At 38.4% G+C, this 18,207-nt stretch overlaps 1 protein-coding gene across 21 annotated transcripts in view; it reads left to right on the top strand.

Moving 5' to 3' along the window:
* Positions 1–18,207, top strand: part of KMT2C (lysine methyltransferase 2C) — a 143,418-nt gene that overhangs the window by 106,128 nt on the left and 19,083 nt on the right. For 19 of the 21 annotated variants that reach the window (XM_087915758.1, XM_026719882.2, XM_087915762.1 and 16 more), the window contains 15 exons: positions 502–642; positions 814–846; positions 978–1,103; positions 2,954–3,092; positions 3,504–3,718; positions 3,892–3,965; positions 5,137–5,319; positions 6,298–8,121; positions 9,187–9,488; positions 10,365–12,127; positions 13,427–13,538; positions 13,880–13,958; positions 14,458–14,521; positions 15,494–15,726; positions 15,902–17,617. In XM_087915758.1, coding sequence (XP_087771884.1) covers positions 502–642; positions 814–846; positions 978–1,103; positions 2,954–3,092; positions 3,504–3,718; positions 3,892–3,965; positions 5,137–5,319; positions 6,298–8,121; positions 9,187–9,488; positions 10,365–12,127; positions 13,427–13,538; positions 13,880–13,958; positions 14,458–14,521; positions 15,494–15,726; positions 15,902–17,617 — 7,004 coding nt within the window. The remainder of the gene's footprint in view (positions 1–501; positions 643–813; positions 847–977; positions 1,104–2,953; positions 3,093–3,503; positions 3,719–3,891; positions 3,966–5,136; positions 5,320–6,297; positions 8,122–9,186; positions 9,489–10,364; positions 12,128–13,426; positions 13,539–13,879; positions 13,959–14,457; positions 14,522–15,493; positions 15,727–15,901; positions 17,618–18,207) is intronic. The other 2 variants (XM_087915749.1, XM_087915746.1) reach the window with 1 other exon arrangement.

Here is an 18,207-nt window from a genome sequence, read left to right as displayed (position 1 = left end):
TGAAAAAAAAAACATTCCCTTAAATGTAAAATACCCTTATCTATTTTTGATATATGTCAAATATTACAGTAGTTTTATTATTGTCAAGATTTTGATGTGCATTTCGTGATTCAAATCCATATGGAAATAATGCCTTTATTGAGTTAACTGAACATTTACAAAATAGCTGATAGATGTTATTCATTAGACAAATTGGTTATGAAATGTTTATGAAACAGGAGGGGGGACAAAAGTTAGTAATCTGTCATTATTTGAAAACTTTGAAAGTTTGCAATTGCAATTCACTAATAAAAACTTTCCCACAATACATAATTGGGTTTGTTTTTCTGGTACCAGTATGGATGCTTTTCCTGTTTATTATATTCAAAATATTTTTTAAAATGAAAACATTGACTTCTTAAACTGCTCAATACTGTTATTACATTTGGCTGTATGCACGATAGGATTTTTTCCTACCATTTAAGCCAATTAATGTTATTCAAAATTATCTTTTTCCTTCAGCTGGACTAGATATTGGGCCTATCTCTGATGATCCCTCCACCTCGATGCCTCTGCAGAATGTCAGCCAGAGTACCCGGCCACTGAGTGAAGAACAGTTAGATGGGATCTTGAGCCCAGAATTGGACAAGATGGTCACAGATGGTAAATGGTTATGTTGTGTCCTTGTCTTCCAAGCCAGCTTGTTGTTTTGGCATATTACCACATATGTTCAACTTCATGCTAGTAATTCTTGAAATTAATGTGTTGCAATTATCTAAATTCTGTGAATGGTAAATGGTGATTGGTAATATTCATTGCTTTTACTTTGTGCAGGTGCAATTCTTGGTAAATTATATAAGATTCCAGGTATGTGACCTATTTTTAATATCTTTCTTTGAAGTTTATTTCACACACATTCATATTATGTGTGTGTGTGTGTGTGTGCACCACATCAATATCTGTCTGCTATTGCTCTAATGCCCCCTTATATTTCATAGAACTGGGAGGAAAAGATGTGGAAGACTTGTTTACTGCTGTATTGAGTCCTGCAGCCACTCAGTCAGCTCCTTTGCCACAGCCTCCACAACCACCTCCACAACAGTTAATGCATTTGCACAATCAAGGTTTGTTTTTTTTATCAATTTAAAAGTATTTCATCCTAAATAAACAATATGGCAATTGAGAGCAGTTCAAGAATAACCAGTGCCTTGTCATAGACATAGTCCTCAACTTAAAAAAATCATTCGTTTAGTGTCCATTTGAAGTTACAATGGTGCTGAAAAAAATGTCAGGTGCCAGTAACCAGAACAACTCCGTGAACAGGCCCAACCAGATACTTTATTGCTAACCACCTATATTACAAGATTTACATATTTCTTGGGAAACAGCAGATCTAGACCTAAGGACTTGACCTCAGACATTTCCTTCCCTGAGGAATGAGATGACTGGGAGTTGTTTTTACTTCTGTAAAAAGGTCCCCCTCTCCTTCAGCCTGTAATTTCACCACAAAAAGTGACAGTGGGTCATTCCTCACACTTGCAACAGTCGCAGTGTTCTTGTAGTTACATGATCAAAAGTTGGGCATTTGGCATAGATTTCTGGCAGTGGTACTGTCTTGGGGTCATGTGATCACTTAATTGCAGCCTTGTCAGCGGGCTTCCTAGAAGCAAAGTCAACGAAGGAAGCCAAATTCATTTAACTACCACTTAATGACCAGTGATTTGCTTAATGACCATGGCAAAAAAGGTAACATTGAGCATAACTCAAAGATTGCCTTGCTTAGCGACAGAGTTTCCATCCCTATTGTGGTCTTAAATAGAGGATAAGCTGTATGGGGAAGGTGGGGTTTTTTTAAAGGATTTTTAATATACCTTAACTGCTCACTATAATTTGTAAAAGGGATTCTGACCTCTTTTGAGGGGAGATGTAAGGACCTTTACTGTATTTTTCAGAGTATAAGATTCTCTGAAATATAAGATGTACCTAGCTTTTGGGGAGGAAAACAAGGGGGGGAAACTGCCTCTGCCTCCCAGCAATTTGCCTCCTTGCAGCAAACAGCAAACAGCTAATCACCTTCAGCACAGCCTGATTAGCACAAGCAGCTGATTGTCAGTTGGATTGGCCTCCCGAAGATCAGCTGTTTCAGGCTGCAGGGATCGCCATTGCCCATTGCTGCTCCCGTTTTTGACCTCCGCATCTTGTTTTTGGCCTCTGTGCGTCCTGTTTTCGGCCTCCGCGCACCCCATTTTCCACCCATTCTGATCCCTGCCACCTGAACATGGGGCATGTGGAGGCCGAAAATGGGGCACACAGAGGTAGCAATAGGCGATGGCAATCCCTATTGCCAATGACCAACAATCGGCTGCTTATGCTAACCAGGCTGTGCTAAAGGTGACTAGGCTGTTTGCTGTTTGCTGCAAGGAGGCAAATTCCTGGGAGGCAGAGGCCAAAGGGTGGGGGCCGGCAGGTAGGCAAGGCTTCGGCAACATTCACTGTATAAGATACATTTCCATCCGCGTTTTGGGGGAGGGTGCATCTTATACACCAAAAAATATGGTTATTCATTTTTGCATTTATTTTTTCATTACATTATTGAGATTACTTTAAACTTGCATGTAAATCAATCTCATAACTGTTCTTTTACACGTTCCCTTCTTATATTATAAATATTCCTTACCTATACAAATAGTGTTTTATTAAAGATAATATTAGTTAACACAGGCCCTGAATATGTCTTTGTAAACTATTCCCAACAGAACTGAAATTGTGTATTTGATAGTTCCTTCAAAAGCTTTAATCTAATTCTGTGAAACCATGAATCAGAGGTTTATTAGCCTAATCGATGTGAGATATTCTAAAACATGAAGAATAGCTAAATGCTGTAGATATATCCTAAGTTGTGTTCTCCTGTTAGCAACAAATTGGTCTAGAACTGTTTATTATTAATTTTATTTTTCCATTTTATTCTTCTAAGGGGAGAATGCATTTTCAAGAGTTCCACTTATGAATGGCCTGATTGGACAAACTCCCCATCTCCCTCATACAGCCTTAGTACCTGGAGGTGGATTAGGAGCTTTCTCAACTATAACACAGCCTTCCTATGCTGATACCAGGTTAGTAAATTTAAAGTTCAGGTATTTTTTTAAAAAAATCTGGTACAGCCTTAGGCATGAAAGCCACCTGGGTGATTTCGAACTAGTCCCTTTCTCTCAACTCAGCCTATTTCACATGGTGGCTCTTGTGAAGAAAATACCATAGGAGAATGAAGGGTCATTATACATGTTCACTTCCCCAAACTATTTATAAAAATAATAACAGGATAAAACTATAATTAAAAAAACATAGCTAGCAAGAAATTAAATTAATACAGAATTAAGTTAAAAGATTGGGCTCCCTAATTTCTCACTGACACCAGAATATGGTGTGCCAGTACTGTTAACAATTTTAAAATATAAGGTTTGGGAGCATGTAGTTCTGTATGCAAAAATTGATATCTATGCTTTGTTTTTGTGTTGTGATTTTAGAGATAAAAACACAGTATTTAATGCAATGATTAACGATCCTAACAATCCTTGGGTTGCAACTGCAACTCCTTTGGAAGGAGAAAATGATACCATGTCTAATGCGCAGAGGAGCACTCTGAAATGGGAAAAAGAGGAAGCACTTGGTGAAATGGCAACAGTAGCACCTGTTTTATACACAAATATCAATTTCCCAAACCTAAAAGAAGAGTTTCCAGGTATGTTATCAAGTTAAACTTAATTTCTGCAGGGCTATTGGATGTTCACTTTGTTTCAGGGTATTTTATTTTTTTAACATATCCTATGAATTGGATAATATTCCACAATGTATCAGTAATAATTCTAGTACCAATTAATGCATTTGTCTCCTTTCTCTTCTCCATGTTCTCAGACTGGACTACCAGAGTCAAGCAGATTGCCAAGCTATGGAGAAAGGCAAGCTCTCAAGAAAGAGCTCCATACGTGGTATTGAACCTTTTCAGTTTATGAAAACACATTTTCTCTTTATCTACAACTTCTGTTAATTAGTCTAGAAATTATTTTAAACTGTGAATTGCTAAGAAGTGTATTGCTTCAGCAGAGTACATTTTAAAAACATAAAATCTAGTAAAACTAACTTGTTCAATAGGCATTTTTCCAGACTTCTCTGTGGGTTACACAGGGATCCATGATAATTCACTGCATTAAAGTTGATTTTAAGGATCTTTTTTCCCCTTTTTGTTTAGGCTTTCCACTCTTTCTTATCCACTTCCATTCGAGATCCAACTGGATCAGACTGAGAGAAAGGCTTTCTTTATGAGTCTAAATTTCTTTAAAGTGGTGTGAGACTGAAAACAATAAGATTTGATACATAAATAACCCATACTTCCTGGGCCCCTTGATTGCCCAAGAGGCAGAACAAGAAACACATAAGTGTCTGAACCCTTGAAGACCCTTTTTATTCAGATCTCAGTCCCCTTTACATGTTCCAAAATTTGAAAGTGCCAAGATAATAGATTAATTTGAAGAAACATTCTAAGAGAAAGCATTATCTTCTTTCATTCCTCAAGGACATAAATCAGTAGTAGCTAAGTTTTCTTGCTTTCCTAAATACTAACTGCTTTTTGATTTCCCAAATCTACTTTTTAGGGCATTCAAAGTTTGTTATTATTGTTCATGTTTTGTGAATGCTTTGTGTAACATTTTACTTTAATATGGAATTTACATACAGATCAAATTTTTGGTAACAACCTAATTGATTTGGTCATCTAGGGTTGCAATTGGAAGAATCTTAGTTAGAAATAAGTGCATAAGACTTTTGGAATTATTAAAAGCCATGTTTGTGGCTTAGAATAAAGCAGGGCCACATTTCCTAGATTTAATTTTCTGTTTCAATTGTACCTTGATTAAAAATACTCCTTTTCTTTAGTATTTCAATAATTATTTGTTCTTGTTGATGGCAACTTTGTCCTCCATCTGGATCTGCATAAATTTATCTACTCTGTATTTGTCTAGTGAAATAAATAGCTGCCTTGTTGCTTATTAAATCATTTTTGAAATCAAATAAATAAATTTAAGTATTTCTGGGAGAATGAAAAAGGTTGGTTTTATTTATGAATCAGAACCCAAGTAAATTGTGTTTTTGTTTTTGAAATAGCAAAAAGCCAGAGATAATAGGGCTGCTTTACGGATTAACAAAGTACAGATGTCCAATGATTCAATGAAGAGGCAGCAACAGCAGGATAACATTGATCCTGGATCTCGTATTGAAACTGATCTCTTCAAGGATCCATTAAAACAAAGAGAATCTGAACATGAGCAAGAATGGAAATTTAGGCAGGTGCGTTGCATTTGCTGCTTGCTTTTTGCTATTTGTCTAGCACAGCTGCATATTTTTACACTCCCCTTCAGTGGATATGGGCTGCCTAAATGTGATGTAGCTTTTGTATCATAAATAGAACTTTAAATAAATTGGAACAAATTCATGGAGAAATCTCATATCATACAAGGTTGAATTTATATTTCTGTCTTAAAGTGAAGCATTATAGGCAGAAGGAAATACTAAAATATATAATGTTTTTAGAAGTGATAGGTGTTAGGGGAATATGGCAGATTCTGAAAACACAGGCTAATTTAGAGATTAATAGACGCTATCTGAATTTATTTTATTTATTTGATTTGTCAATTGCTTACAAGATAATAGGTATAAGTATAAACATGAGTAAGAATACAGGAAATAGGTACGAATATGGAAATAGTTTATTTCCATATTGTTACGATTATAGATTGCAGTATTTCTAGTCTCTTCCATACTTGATGAGAACTGGGGGAGTCTACAGGATGCATCTCTTCAGGGGAGGGTTTTATTTTATTTTTACTGTATTGAATTCAAACTTCACAATAAGTTGAATGAAGATGAAGATGAACTTATGTTTTTTGGGGGTGTCAGGAAATATTGCATGTCCTGCAGTCATGTTTCAATCCAGTTTTTAAAAAAATCTTGCACTAAAAGCAAATTTGAATGGGAGATTCCAAAAAGTTTGAGTGGCTTCGATGAAACTTTAGATATGACTTGAAAGCATTTTTATAGTACTTGACTGTTATGTTCACTTTTAATAAGAACGTCTGATTTTCAAAAATGCATACTTTTAATAATTTCAGATATGACTTTATGAAAAAAATAATGAAAACTTTGCCATTGGTTTCTGTGCTCTTAAGTGTGTCTGTATATGTGTATAAATAATATTTAAATATGTGTGGGGGTTTACTACTTCACTTTTATTTAATTTTAACTTTTTTTCTTCCTTTTCTGAAACAGCAAATGCGTCAAAAGAGTAAACAACAAGCTAAAATTGAAGCAACTCAGAAACTTGAGCAAGTGAAAAATGAGCAGCAGCAGCAGCAGCTGCAGCAGCAACAACTAGGATCACAACAGCTTGTAAACCAGTCAGGCTCAGATACCCCTAGCAGTGGGATGCAAAGTCCTTTAACCCCTCAGACTAGCAATGGAAATATGTCTCCTGCACAGCAAGCATTATATGCAAAACAGTTGCCTGGTCCTTCTACATCTACTTCTGATGTTTTCCTAAAACCCCAAGCCCCACCTCCACCTGCGACTGCTAATCGAATGCCTGCTCAAGATGGTCATTGTCAGACTCCATCACAACAAACATTCTCTTCTTCCCCCTCTGCTCAGCCACCTTCTCCCATTGACCCATATGCAAAAATGGTGGGAACTCCCAGGCCACCACCTGTGAACCAAAATCAAAAATTTGTCAGGAGAAATTCTGCTACATCAGCAGAGGTCTGCCCACTGCCTTCGATATCCAGGCCAACTCAAGTTTCTGAATCAATGGGAAGGAGGCCATCACCAGCCAGAGATTCGTGTTCTTTGTCCCCAGGCACCAATGATCCTTATGCAAAACCTCCAGATACACCAAGACCTGTAACTGGAACAGAGCAGTTCTCTAAACCTTTGGGGATATCAAGATCACCTTTAATTTCAGAACAACCGGCAAGCAGTGACCAATTTGCTAAGCCACCTCCAAGAACAGGAGGGGATACTTTTCAGAGACCACGTATCTCTTCTACTGATTCATGTTCAAGGCCTTCATTGACTTCAGCATCTGTTATTGAAGGGCATTCCAACCTGTTTAAAACCCCAGCGTGCCCAAATCCATCTTCTCAAGATTCTTACACAAAAATGCCACCTACTTTAAGGAGAGTAGCTATGGATCCTTACGAAAGGCCTCTTTTGACACCAAGGCCTGTAGACAGTTTTGCACACAATCCATCTAGTGATTCTTACAACCAATCTCAGTTGGCTTCACACTCAGCAATAAAGGATACTTTTGCCCATCCACAAAGAGTGTTGCGAAATCAGAGTGATTATTCTGGATCTCTTTCGAGGACAGTTGCTCAGGATCCATATGCCCACCCCCCCAGCACTCCTCGCCCTGTCACAGACCCTTATGCCCAGCCTCCTGGCACTCCTCGACCTGCTTCAGATCTTTATGCCCAGCCTCCTGGCTCCATTCGACCTGTTTCAGTTGACCCATATATGCATCAACCACTGGCATCAAGACCTCCACAGACTGCAGACTTATTTGCTCAGGTTTCAGCTAATCAGAGGCATTCTGATCTGTATGCCCAGCCTCCAGGTACACCAATACCAGTTACTAATGATCCATATTCTCAGTCACCAGCAACTCAAAGATCTGGAATTTCAGAAACTTTCAGTAGACCTATTACCATGTCAGATCGGGATCCTTATCTGCAGGCATCACAGAGCAGGACTTCATCTGGGACTTTTGTCAAGCCATCAGATCCTTCTCAGCCTTCAAAGCTACCAGGGTCTACAGTGACAGATTCTTTTAGCCATGATCCCTCACCTTGTGATCCTTTTGATCAGCCTCCAATGACTCCAAGATCTCAACCTGAAGCCTTTGGAACAGCTCAGCACCCTCAAGATGACCAAACTAGAAGTGGGTCAGAGGGAAATTTCAATTCCTCTGTAAATTCATCCATGAATTTGCAGGGAAAACTATTTTCACAGACTACACAAGGTTCTGTCCCAGGCCCAACTGCAGGACTAACCCAGAACAGCACAGTGTCTCATACAGATGGAGAAAAATTAAGACAGGTGAATTTATCTTGTTTGATATTATGCTGTTTCATATTGAGATGACAGTTGAAATATTGTAAGAATAACCTTTAGAAGCATAAGAGACTGCTTGTCTCAATAAATCACTTATTTACACAGCTGAATTACACAAACTGACTAATTTCTGGCTAATGTTGCCATATCTTTATTAAATACTTATTGTGTGAATGTTATCCAACATCTCTTCTTAACCAGAGTTGAGGGTAGAAATGAGCTATAAAATTGGTATATTTCCCCCACCATATATAGTTAGAATCAAGAAGCACATACTTATTTGTGTTAACTACTGTTCTTTTAAAGAAATGCTTCTTGGATCCAAGATCTATAAAAATCATTATTCAGTGCTTAAAACCCTTCCATTGGGCAGTAAGCTTAAGTGTAATCATGTAATTCAAAGCTAAATTAAATGAGACAAATTGAATAGGGCTATTTCAACCTAATTTCAAGCCTGTCTTAGTCTAGTGAATAATTGATTCTGTATAGACATGAGGATTGTGAAAATACTCATTCATTTTATCGTCATAATATTCTGGACTGGCTGTCTAGTCTTAGAAATTGAGGGCATTGTATTACAGCAGATCCTTTCTTAACTTCAGAATTTTATTGTAAACTGCCCAAAGTTACTGAGGTGAGATGGGCAGTGTAGAAATGTGACAGAGTTGGAGATTCTGAATGCCAAGAGGCTGATTTTAAGCCAGAGGATTAATGTTTTGAGTTTTTGCAAGTTTCTTTTTAAAGTCCATCTAAAACAGGGCTGTCAAACTCCCAGCCCATGGGCTGGATGCGTCACGTGCTGGCCACACCCACTCCCAGTTTAGCAAAGGGGAAAAAAGTCCTGATTCATCCCGTGATGACTTGAGTTTGACACTCCTGATCTAATGGATGAGTAAAGATGGATGAATGCAATTTTAAAATGAGCAAATGCTGGTAAAAAAGAAATGTGGTTTACTGGTAGGTGACCTACTGTAGGAACAATGTTTTATCAAAAGAAGCAAAATGTTTCTATGTGAACATTAGCTTATAATTTTTTCTGTTTCTTGTCAGCGCCAGAAGTTACGTGAAATTATTCTTCAGCAGCAGCAACAAAAGAAAAACGCAATCCGTCAAGAAAAAGCCCCAGCAGAGCCTGCTTCAGCAACTCCAACGGCATCTATTCAATCATGGCAGCAAGAAAATCTGAATAAAATTTTCACCCGACCACCACCTCCGTATCCTGGCAACATTAGATCATCCACCGTTCGTCCAGGTGGACTACGGCTGGCAGGTTTTCCTGTTGATGGGCAGTTGAATAGACCTCAATTTCCAGGAGATGCTGTTGGCATGGGGATGAGGCCTCATGCAATTAGGTATAGAAATAGTTTATCACACTTTACTAAATTTGGACTATTTATGAAAAAATTAAAGCATGTTTGTCATTCAGAATGACCGAGACAAATTTGCGTAAGTTCATTTTAATGCAGAAATTGTGTTATAGATATGATATATGATACTATATGATATACATCTTTCATGAAGGGGAGGAAATCGTAATTTTCAGCAACATACTTTTAAAAAAAATCTTCATTACTTTTAACAATCCCTTTAAATAGCATGTAGTTTAAAATAGTACCTGAACGTAACGTATGCAAACGTATTAAAAGTTGCATGCAGCTACTTAAAATTTAATTCATATTGTATTAAATATTCTTTTTATTTTGTAAAATAATGTAAAAAGCACAAAAATATTTAACTTCTGAGGCCATAACATTTTGACACCAGAATATATTATTTTTGTTTAAATTATAATTTTATAGTCTGTAAATTTAAAGTCCATAAATGTTTCCTTTCCATGTTATGTTTGGACGATACTATCCTTATATCAATTATATTAATTAGCCTGAAAATTAATTACAATTTTATTAATTGGCCTTAATTTACATTTTTTCTGCAATTTAATCAAGTTTAAAATAAGATATATTGCCTTTTTATCTTAGTATATTATTTTTTTACACTTTCTGTAGTTTTGTAAAATATGCATAATTTTTTTTACTGAATTATATACAGAGAGGGATCATCTATTTTTAATACTAAATGGATAATGTGAAAATAACACATTATCAGAGATGTCGTTAATTTTATTTATGTGAAAATTAGCTACACAGTTATTGTATGTAGTCATTATGGAGGAAATACTCTCCTCTGGGTCATCCAATTCAATAAAAACTTGTTTTTCTCTTTCCCAGATTTGGCTTTCCCAGTGGTGGCCATGGACTTCCACCTTGTCAAGATCATTTTCTTGGTCCATCACAACAAATGCAACATGTTGGTGTTGCACCACAGTTTAGAAGAACCATACCTATAGATCTGCCTAGACTGTCTAACCAACCACCAATGAATAATCCCATTGGTTTGTCACAGCATTTCCCACCACAAGGTATCCAGGTTCAACAGCACAACATAATGGGGCAGGCATTCATTGAGCTTTGTCATAGAGCACCTGAAGTCAGACCAAGGCTGTCTTTTATTTCTTCATCAACTACTATTGTGAACCCTGTTCCTGAGCATCAACAACAAACTGAGCTTCTACCTAGACAGAATTGTCAGGGCCCAAGGCACCTAGAACCCACAAGATGTAATTCTCAAAATTCAGATAATCCGTTGCAGAGTTCAACAGGTTTGGAACATTTAGCACCATCCCAGCAGGATAAAATGAATCCAGGTCACCCACCTTCGCTAGTCATGTGTTCCTTAAATCACCCATCAATAAATAATGCATTTTCAGGAGACTCTTTGCCAGCCACAAGACCTGATGAAACAAATAACTTACAAGTGCCCAGTCAGCCTACAGATACCTTAGGAGAGAAACTTGATCCTGATGATCCTTCTGTAAAAGATTTAGATGTTAAAGACCTTGATGGTGTTGAGGTTAAGGATTTGGTTGATGAAGATCTTGAAAATTTAAACTTAGATTCAGAAGATAAAGGTGATGAATTGGACACATTAGATAATCTTGAAACTAATGACCGTCATCTTGATGATCTTCTGAGATCAGGAGAATTTGACATAATTGCATATACTGACCCAGACCATGATTTGGGTGACAAAAAGGGTATGTTTAATGAAGAGCTGGATCTTAATGTGCCTATAGATGATATACAGGGCAAGGCAGAAGACAATCTGCAAAAACATTCAGATGATAAAACTTCTGTTCCTGAAGTGTCTGTTCCTCCCCAGAAAAAAGCTACTGAGAACAGAGAGACTAAAACAGAAGTGCTTTCTCCAATTGAAGAAGCTACTTGTAACCACGAAAAGATTGACAAGAATGTGGCAGCTTCTAGTGCTCAGCATGATGGAGAAACTAAATCTGTTTTGCCTTGTCATGTGGAAGCAACTGATAAAGCAAGTATGAATGAGGAAACCACCGTGTCCAGTTCAGATGCCATTCTGTTACCTACTCAAAATACAACAAATTCTTCTACTCCTGGATCTACACCAGTTCTTACAAGCCTACTTACTCATAGCAATTCAGAAAACCCTGACACAAGGTTATTAGATTCTCCTTCTCACTCTTTCCGGACAACCCAAACAAATCCCATTTCCAGTATTCCACAAACGTTGATTACATCCACAAGTCAAAACATGGAAAATGTGTTATCGGATGTGAACATGGCTATACCAGTAGGCCATAGTTTGTCACAAGGGACTGCGGTAAATCCAGGCTTTATCTCTGGCCAGCCCCTCAATTCCAGTTTGGGGGTAGGGCAGCCTGGAAGTCAAACAGGGCCTGTTGTAAATAGGCCTGCTCCTGGTGGTATTCCCGGTTCTCAGCAGCTGGTGCTTTCTCAGGCATTGGTCCAACAGCAGAATCGAGAGAGACCTCTGCTTTTGGAAGAGCAGCCTCTGTTGCTGCAAGATCTTTTGGATCAAGAAAGACAAGAGCAGCAACAGCAACGGCAGATGCAAGCCATGATTCGCCAGCGGTCTGAGCCATTTTTCCCTAACATTGGTATGCTTTTGTTATTTTTCCAACCATGGTAATGTTGGCTGGGTATGTGTACTAACCAGATGGAGCAAATAAATTTCATTCTCAGTTATCATGAAGGTTAACTCATCTCCATTCCTATATTTTATTTCCAACCTTCCAGGGGAATGTGTAGATTTGTTAACGCACTTTGGATCATTGAATAGCTTTTGTATTCAGGGATCTTTCTGTAGATATGTATTCATATAGTTGATTGATGGCATTGAATTTATTTCCTGCAGCTCATTAGGTTCTAGGTATAATTAAAAACAAGAGGTTCTAGGTGGAAAAACAGTAAAATGATTAAAGCAAACATTAACACCATTACCATGAAAACTAAAAATTAGAGTAAGCCAGCAATTTCAGTCCCCAGAAGTATAACAAACCATTTTTGTTGCCTTTCTAAAAGCTGAATATAGAGACAAAATCTGGATACAGATAGTCCTTGCCTCATGACCATAGTTGAGCCCAAAATTTCCATTACCAAGCAAGGCAGTTGTTAAGTGAATTTTGCCCCATTTTACAACCTTTCTTGCCACAATTGTTGATCATTGTAAATTGACTAACATGATTGTTAAGTGAATCTGGCTTCCCCTTATCAGAAGGCTTCAAAAGGGGATCAAGTGGCCCCAGGATATTGCAACAGTCTTTTAAATGCCAAGAGTCCAAATTTTTATCATGGAAATGCTGACGGCCTAAGTGAAAAACAGTCATAAGTCACATTTTTTCAATACTGTTGTAACTGAATTATTAGGAAACTGATTGTTGTAAGTTGAGGACTTCCTGTATTAATTTTTCATAGTCTATTAATTTTTTTGGCTCATGCAAAGATTTGATTGCTTTTGTTCTTCCATTGATTTATACAATATAGTACGATATATACTTTGATGCAAATAGAAACGTAAATTTGACAAAATAAGAACTGGGAACATTCTCGAAAACAAATTTCATTTAATTCCTGGCACTAACTCAGTGCAGGCATTAAGAGAAACTGACAGTTTAGCGTTTCTGCTTCTGCCAAAATATTTATCTGAATCACCAGTTGGCTAGCAAATTTTAGTCTAAGCAGGTCATGTAAACTTTAAGTTTAAAATGATTCTAAAATGATTGTTGGTAGCTTTAGTTTGTGATCTGAAACAAATTCAATATATCCATGGAAACAGTTTTTCAAATACAAACTTTTTTTCTTAAAGCAACAGTATTGAATTGATTAGCAGATATAAATATAAAAAGGCTACAGTATACTTTGTAAACATAATATATTCTAACATTCTCTTTTCTTAGATTTTGATGCAATTACTGATCCTATAATGAAGGCAAAAATGGTAGCCCTGAAAGGGATCAATAAAGTTATGGCACAAAACAATATGGGGATGCCACCATTGGTCATGAACAGGTTCGTGAAAAATGATGCTTTTGCCTAAAGTGATGTAGTATTGTTAGATACTAATTTGGAAGTGCAGCTCTTCTTCTTAATTATAAGTTTGGATCTAACTTGCTTGCAGACATATTAATGAATTTATACAATTCTATCATTAAATAAGTTATTTCCTTTTTATTTCTGTTCTGCATGATGGATGGATGGATGGAAGGAAGGAAGGATCTTAAAATAATGATAGGTACAGATGAGATAATATAGCTGATTTATATTATGATAGAATTGTTTGAGATTATGATCTCATCTTTAATGCAAGTTGCATAACAAACAAACCAAATTGGTATTTTACTTATTACTAGATTTACCTTTATGGGTCAGACAGGACCTGGAGCCCAGAGCAGTGAAGGCCAGCATCTAATACCACAAGCAGTTACACAGGTAATTCAGTTTGTCCTGAAATCTGCAGTAACTCAGTTCAAAATAATAATTTTTAAGGGCAGTGTGTTTAGTGGTTAAAGTAAGAATCAAATCCCCAGTGTTCTTGTACAGTACTTTATGGAAGGGTTTGGCTGAATCTGAAATGCTGCCTTTCCCTGTCTTACAGATGATTGTTATTGTTGCTTCTGATTGCAGTAATAATGGTTTTATTTTTTGGGGAAAGGGTTAAAAATGGAGAGAGATAGCTGATTCATATGTGAGGCATTGTACTTTTAGTACTGGAGGCAGAATCATGCACACAACCTATGTGCATAATGCAGTGTTTCTCAACCTTGGGGATTTTAAATTATGTTCCAGCCAGCATGGGGCATTCTGGAAGTTGAAGTCCACATATCTTAAAGGTTGAAGAACACTGACATAATCTGACTTCTGGGCTGGAAAAATCTCCATGCCTTTCTTAAATCATCTCAAGAAATTTTCTTTTTCTTTTTCTTTGAAGGATGGTAGCTTAACACCTCAGATGTCTAGACCAAATCCTCCCAATTTTGGTCCTGGATTTGTAAGTAAGTATAACCCTGTTTATGTGCTATGTTCTTGGGGCATGATTTCTAAACGCCATAAACATAATTTACAAAAATAATACAACATCTAAAATACAGTTTTATTGAACTGTATTTTGAATTTCACTGAGTAACTTTCATTATTAATGAGTAATTAGATTTTCATTCATGTGTTCAATTTTTATAGACTTAATATGTTTTTGTATAAGTGTGTTCAGCCTTATCGCTGACTTTAAAAAAAAGGAATAGACCATTGGCTAGGTTAAGAGAAATATGACCTTTTAGGGCCTTAAAAAAGCTATGTTGGCATTTCTTTAAAATATTTTATATTTTTTCCATTGTTTTAAAACATACTTTGAAAAGAAAGTATGTTTGAGGCAAAGTATTAATACAGGTGGTCCTTATTGGCCAGTAAATTAGTGACTGAAATTCTGATGGCCACCCCTAACCTGTGGTCACATGAGGGCATTTTGGGCAGTTAGCTAGCATTTAAATTATTTGCAGGATCCCATGGTCACATGACCACAACTTATGATGTTTTTGGCTGGAAATTGGTTTATTTCTGGTTTCCATCAAAAACAGCCAATTGAAAACAATGGGGTCGCTTATCGACTGCAGCATTCACTTTACAACTTCCACATTCATTTAATGACTATTGCAAAAAAAAAACCATAAAATCAGGCCAGTCACATGATCACCTGTTAATGACCTGCTCAGTTTATGACAATGGTTCCAGGCTCAATTATGGTGAAACTACCTATGTTATGTTGAACATAAAACAGATTGAGAGAGAGAGCAACTGCAGATCTTTTCTGTAGCTTGCTTGAAAACATGTTTTATGGAGGCTAGTAATAGCCTGAGCATCAGTGGAGGAATTCTTCGTAGTAACAACATGGCCCAAAGCAAAAATAAAAATGTCCCTTTAGCACTTGAATCTTTAGAAGGAACATGGCCTTTGTTGTCTTTTAACCCCAGATGATTCATATAGAAAGCAATATGAGGAATGGCTACAGGAAACCCAGCAGCTTCTCCAAATGCAGCAGAAGTATCTCGAAGAGCAGATTGGAGCACACAGGAAATCAAAGAAGGCCCTCTCTGCAAAACAGCGCACAGCCAAGAAAGCTGGACGTGAGTTCCCAGAGGAGGAGGCAGAGCAGCTGAAACATGTCACCGAGCAGCAGAGCATGGTGCAAAAACAGCTTGAACAGGTAATGCGATTCATAATAAAGTCTCGCGATAATGAACTTCCCTGTGGGGGAAAATAGGAGAAGGACGGAGGATTGTGTGTGTTTCTTTCTTTCAGTTATTTATAAAAAACAATAAAGGCGGGGTAAAGATGATTAAAAAATTACATTAGAATTAAATAAGGACTGAATTTTGCAGATACGAAAGCAGCAAAAAGAGCATGCAGAGCTGATTGAAGAATACCGGATAAAACAGCAGCAGTCTGGAATGGGACCCCATTCAGGGATGCCAGGCCTTGCTTCGCAGCCCCCCATCATCCCTGGAGGGTCATCGCCTGCCATGGGCCAGCAGAATTTCCCCAGGATATCCCAGCAGCTTCAGCATCCACAGCACACCGCTGGCCAACCCAACCCACCTAGAATACCAGGCTTGCCCAGCTGGCAACCTCCAAACACTCCAGTACTTTTCTCCCACAGTGCACCACGGATGCCACCTCCGATCCCTCAGCTGCCCGTTAATCCTGGGACACCTGCTTCAGTGTTAGCCCCCAGCCCCAGTGTGCAGTCGGGCCCCCCACCCCGGGTGGAGTTTGAAGACAACAACCCATTTAGCGAAAGCTTCCAGGAACGAGAGAGAAAAGAGCGTTTGCGGGAGCAGCAGGAAAGGCAGCGAATCCAGCTTATGCAGGAAGTGGATCGACAGAGAGCACTGCAACAGAGGATAGAAATGGAGCAGCATGGCACAGTGGGCTCCGAATTAAATGCTAGAACATCCTTCCCTCAAATATCTTACCTCGGTTCGGACCGACCTTGTGATTTTATGAGGCCACCACAGCCTCTTCAGCAGTCTCCCCAGCAACCGCTGCTACCACCACCACCGCCGCAGCAGCAGCAGCAAGGATCAATTTTGCAATCAGGACCCTTAAACTCTCCTCCCACTGCCACTTTTCCACCATGCAGCGAGCAGCAGCAGGCGGGATCTTCCCCTTTTTCATCTGATCCAGTCCCTGTTCAAGATGGAAGCTCTGCTTACCATTCTGCTAAGCAGTCCCACGGAAGTATTTCTGGAGTCAGCTTTACCCAGTCCTTGCCTAGGCCTCACTTTGCCACTGGTGTTCCTGCAGTTTCTCCAGGAACTAGCAGTGGTCTGGCCGGTGGTCAGGACTCCAGCCTGCCACCTGGAACAAACTTTGCTGGGACAAATCCAGCAAATCAGTCTCTGATTCAACTGTATTCTGATATCATCCCTGAGGAGAAAGGCAAAAAGAAAAGAACAAGAAAGAAGAAAAAAGAGGATGACACTGACTCTGTGAATACACCCTCAACGCCTCATTCGGATATAACTGCTCCTCCAACTCCAGTTATTGTGGATGCGGTGTCCGCTCCTGCTCTTAGCACCCCTGGTGAGCTTGCACGCAACTTGGGAGAAACGGAGAAAGAAGAACTGCCAAATTCAGCAACACCAAGCGCTGCAGAGGGTCCGTCTTCCCTAGAGCTGAAAGCTCAACCCGCTGAAAGCAATTTGCCACAAAACCAACTCCCCGAACAGTCGAGTCTAAACCCCAAAGGGGACACAACCAAGACTGATATTTCTGCAAGCCTTCAAGAAATTAGACCAGAAAAGGTAGAAGCTGATCAGTGCTCCAGTCAAGCTGAGTGTAAGACGAAGACTGAAGTTGACCTGGAAGATGATAAAGCTGACGTTCAGCTTTCCCCTCCTGCAGAGAATCTGGCACCACCTGTCAACACAACACCTACAAAAGTGGAGTCAGGGAACGAACTCCTGAAACACCTGCTTAAGAACAAAACAGCCACCGGTCACATCAGTCAGAAATCAGATAACAGCTTCCACTTTCCAGAGAATGCTGAGGAGAACAAATTAATCGAAAAACAGGAATTGGCTGAAAGCAGCATGGTAAATATTTTTTATAATAACAGATTGACTTTCAGGACATTAGAAAATATGTTAGGAAGTACTTTGTTCATATCCACAACCATTTGTTGCTGGGTAACGGATATCTCTTACTCAGCAATTTAGATTGATTTTTACCACAGCTTTGCCATTTTTTGCCAGTCTTTGTTTAATGTCTGCCCTGTTTAATGGCCATTTGAATTACAACAGCACTGAAAAGTAATTTTATGAACAGTCCTCACATTTATGACCATTACAGCATCCCATGGTCCTATAACACTTCCATGCTTCATAATTGGCTTCTGGCAAGCAGAGTCAATGGAGAAGCCAGAAGTAAAATCAATAGTGATGGTCACAGGATGACTTAACCATCAAATGGAAAGTAATATCATAAATCCATCATGGTTGCGTGACGTCTCAATTAGTGACCATGTTGCTCAACACCTGAGTTTTCAGCCACAATTGGGGTTGCTGAGTGAGGACTATCTGCATTTGATAAAACAGGTGCTTTTCTCCCCAACTTTCCGATGTCTCTGGCCAATGGGAAAACATCTTCCAATCATGACAGTAATGGGGAAAGACTTGTGCTATTT

Source organism: Pseudonaja textilis, chromosome Z (genome assembly GCF_049901715.1).
Source record: "Pseudonaja textilis isolate UNSWEBS1 chromosome Z, rPseTex1.2, whole genome shotgun sequence".
Classification (NCBI taxonomy): Eukaryota; Metazoa; Chordata; class Lepidosauria; order Squamata; family Elapidae; genus Pseudonaja; species Pseudonaja textilis.
This window is presented reverse-complemented; position numbering and strand designations above follow the sequence as displayed.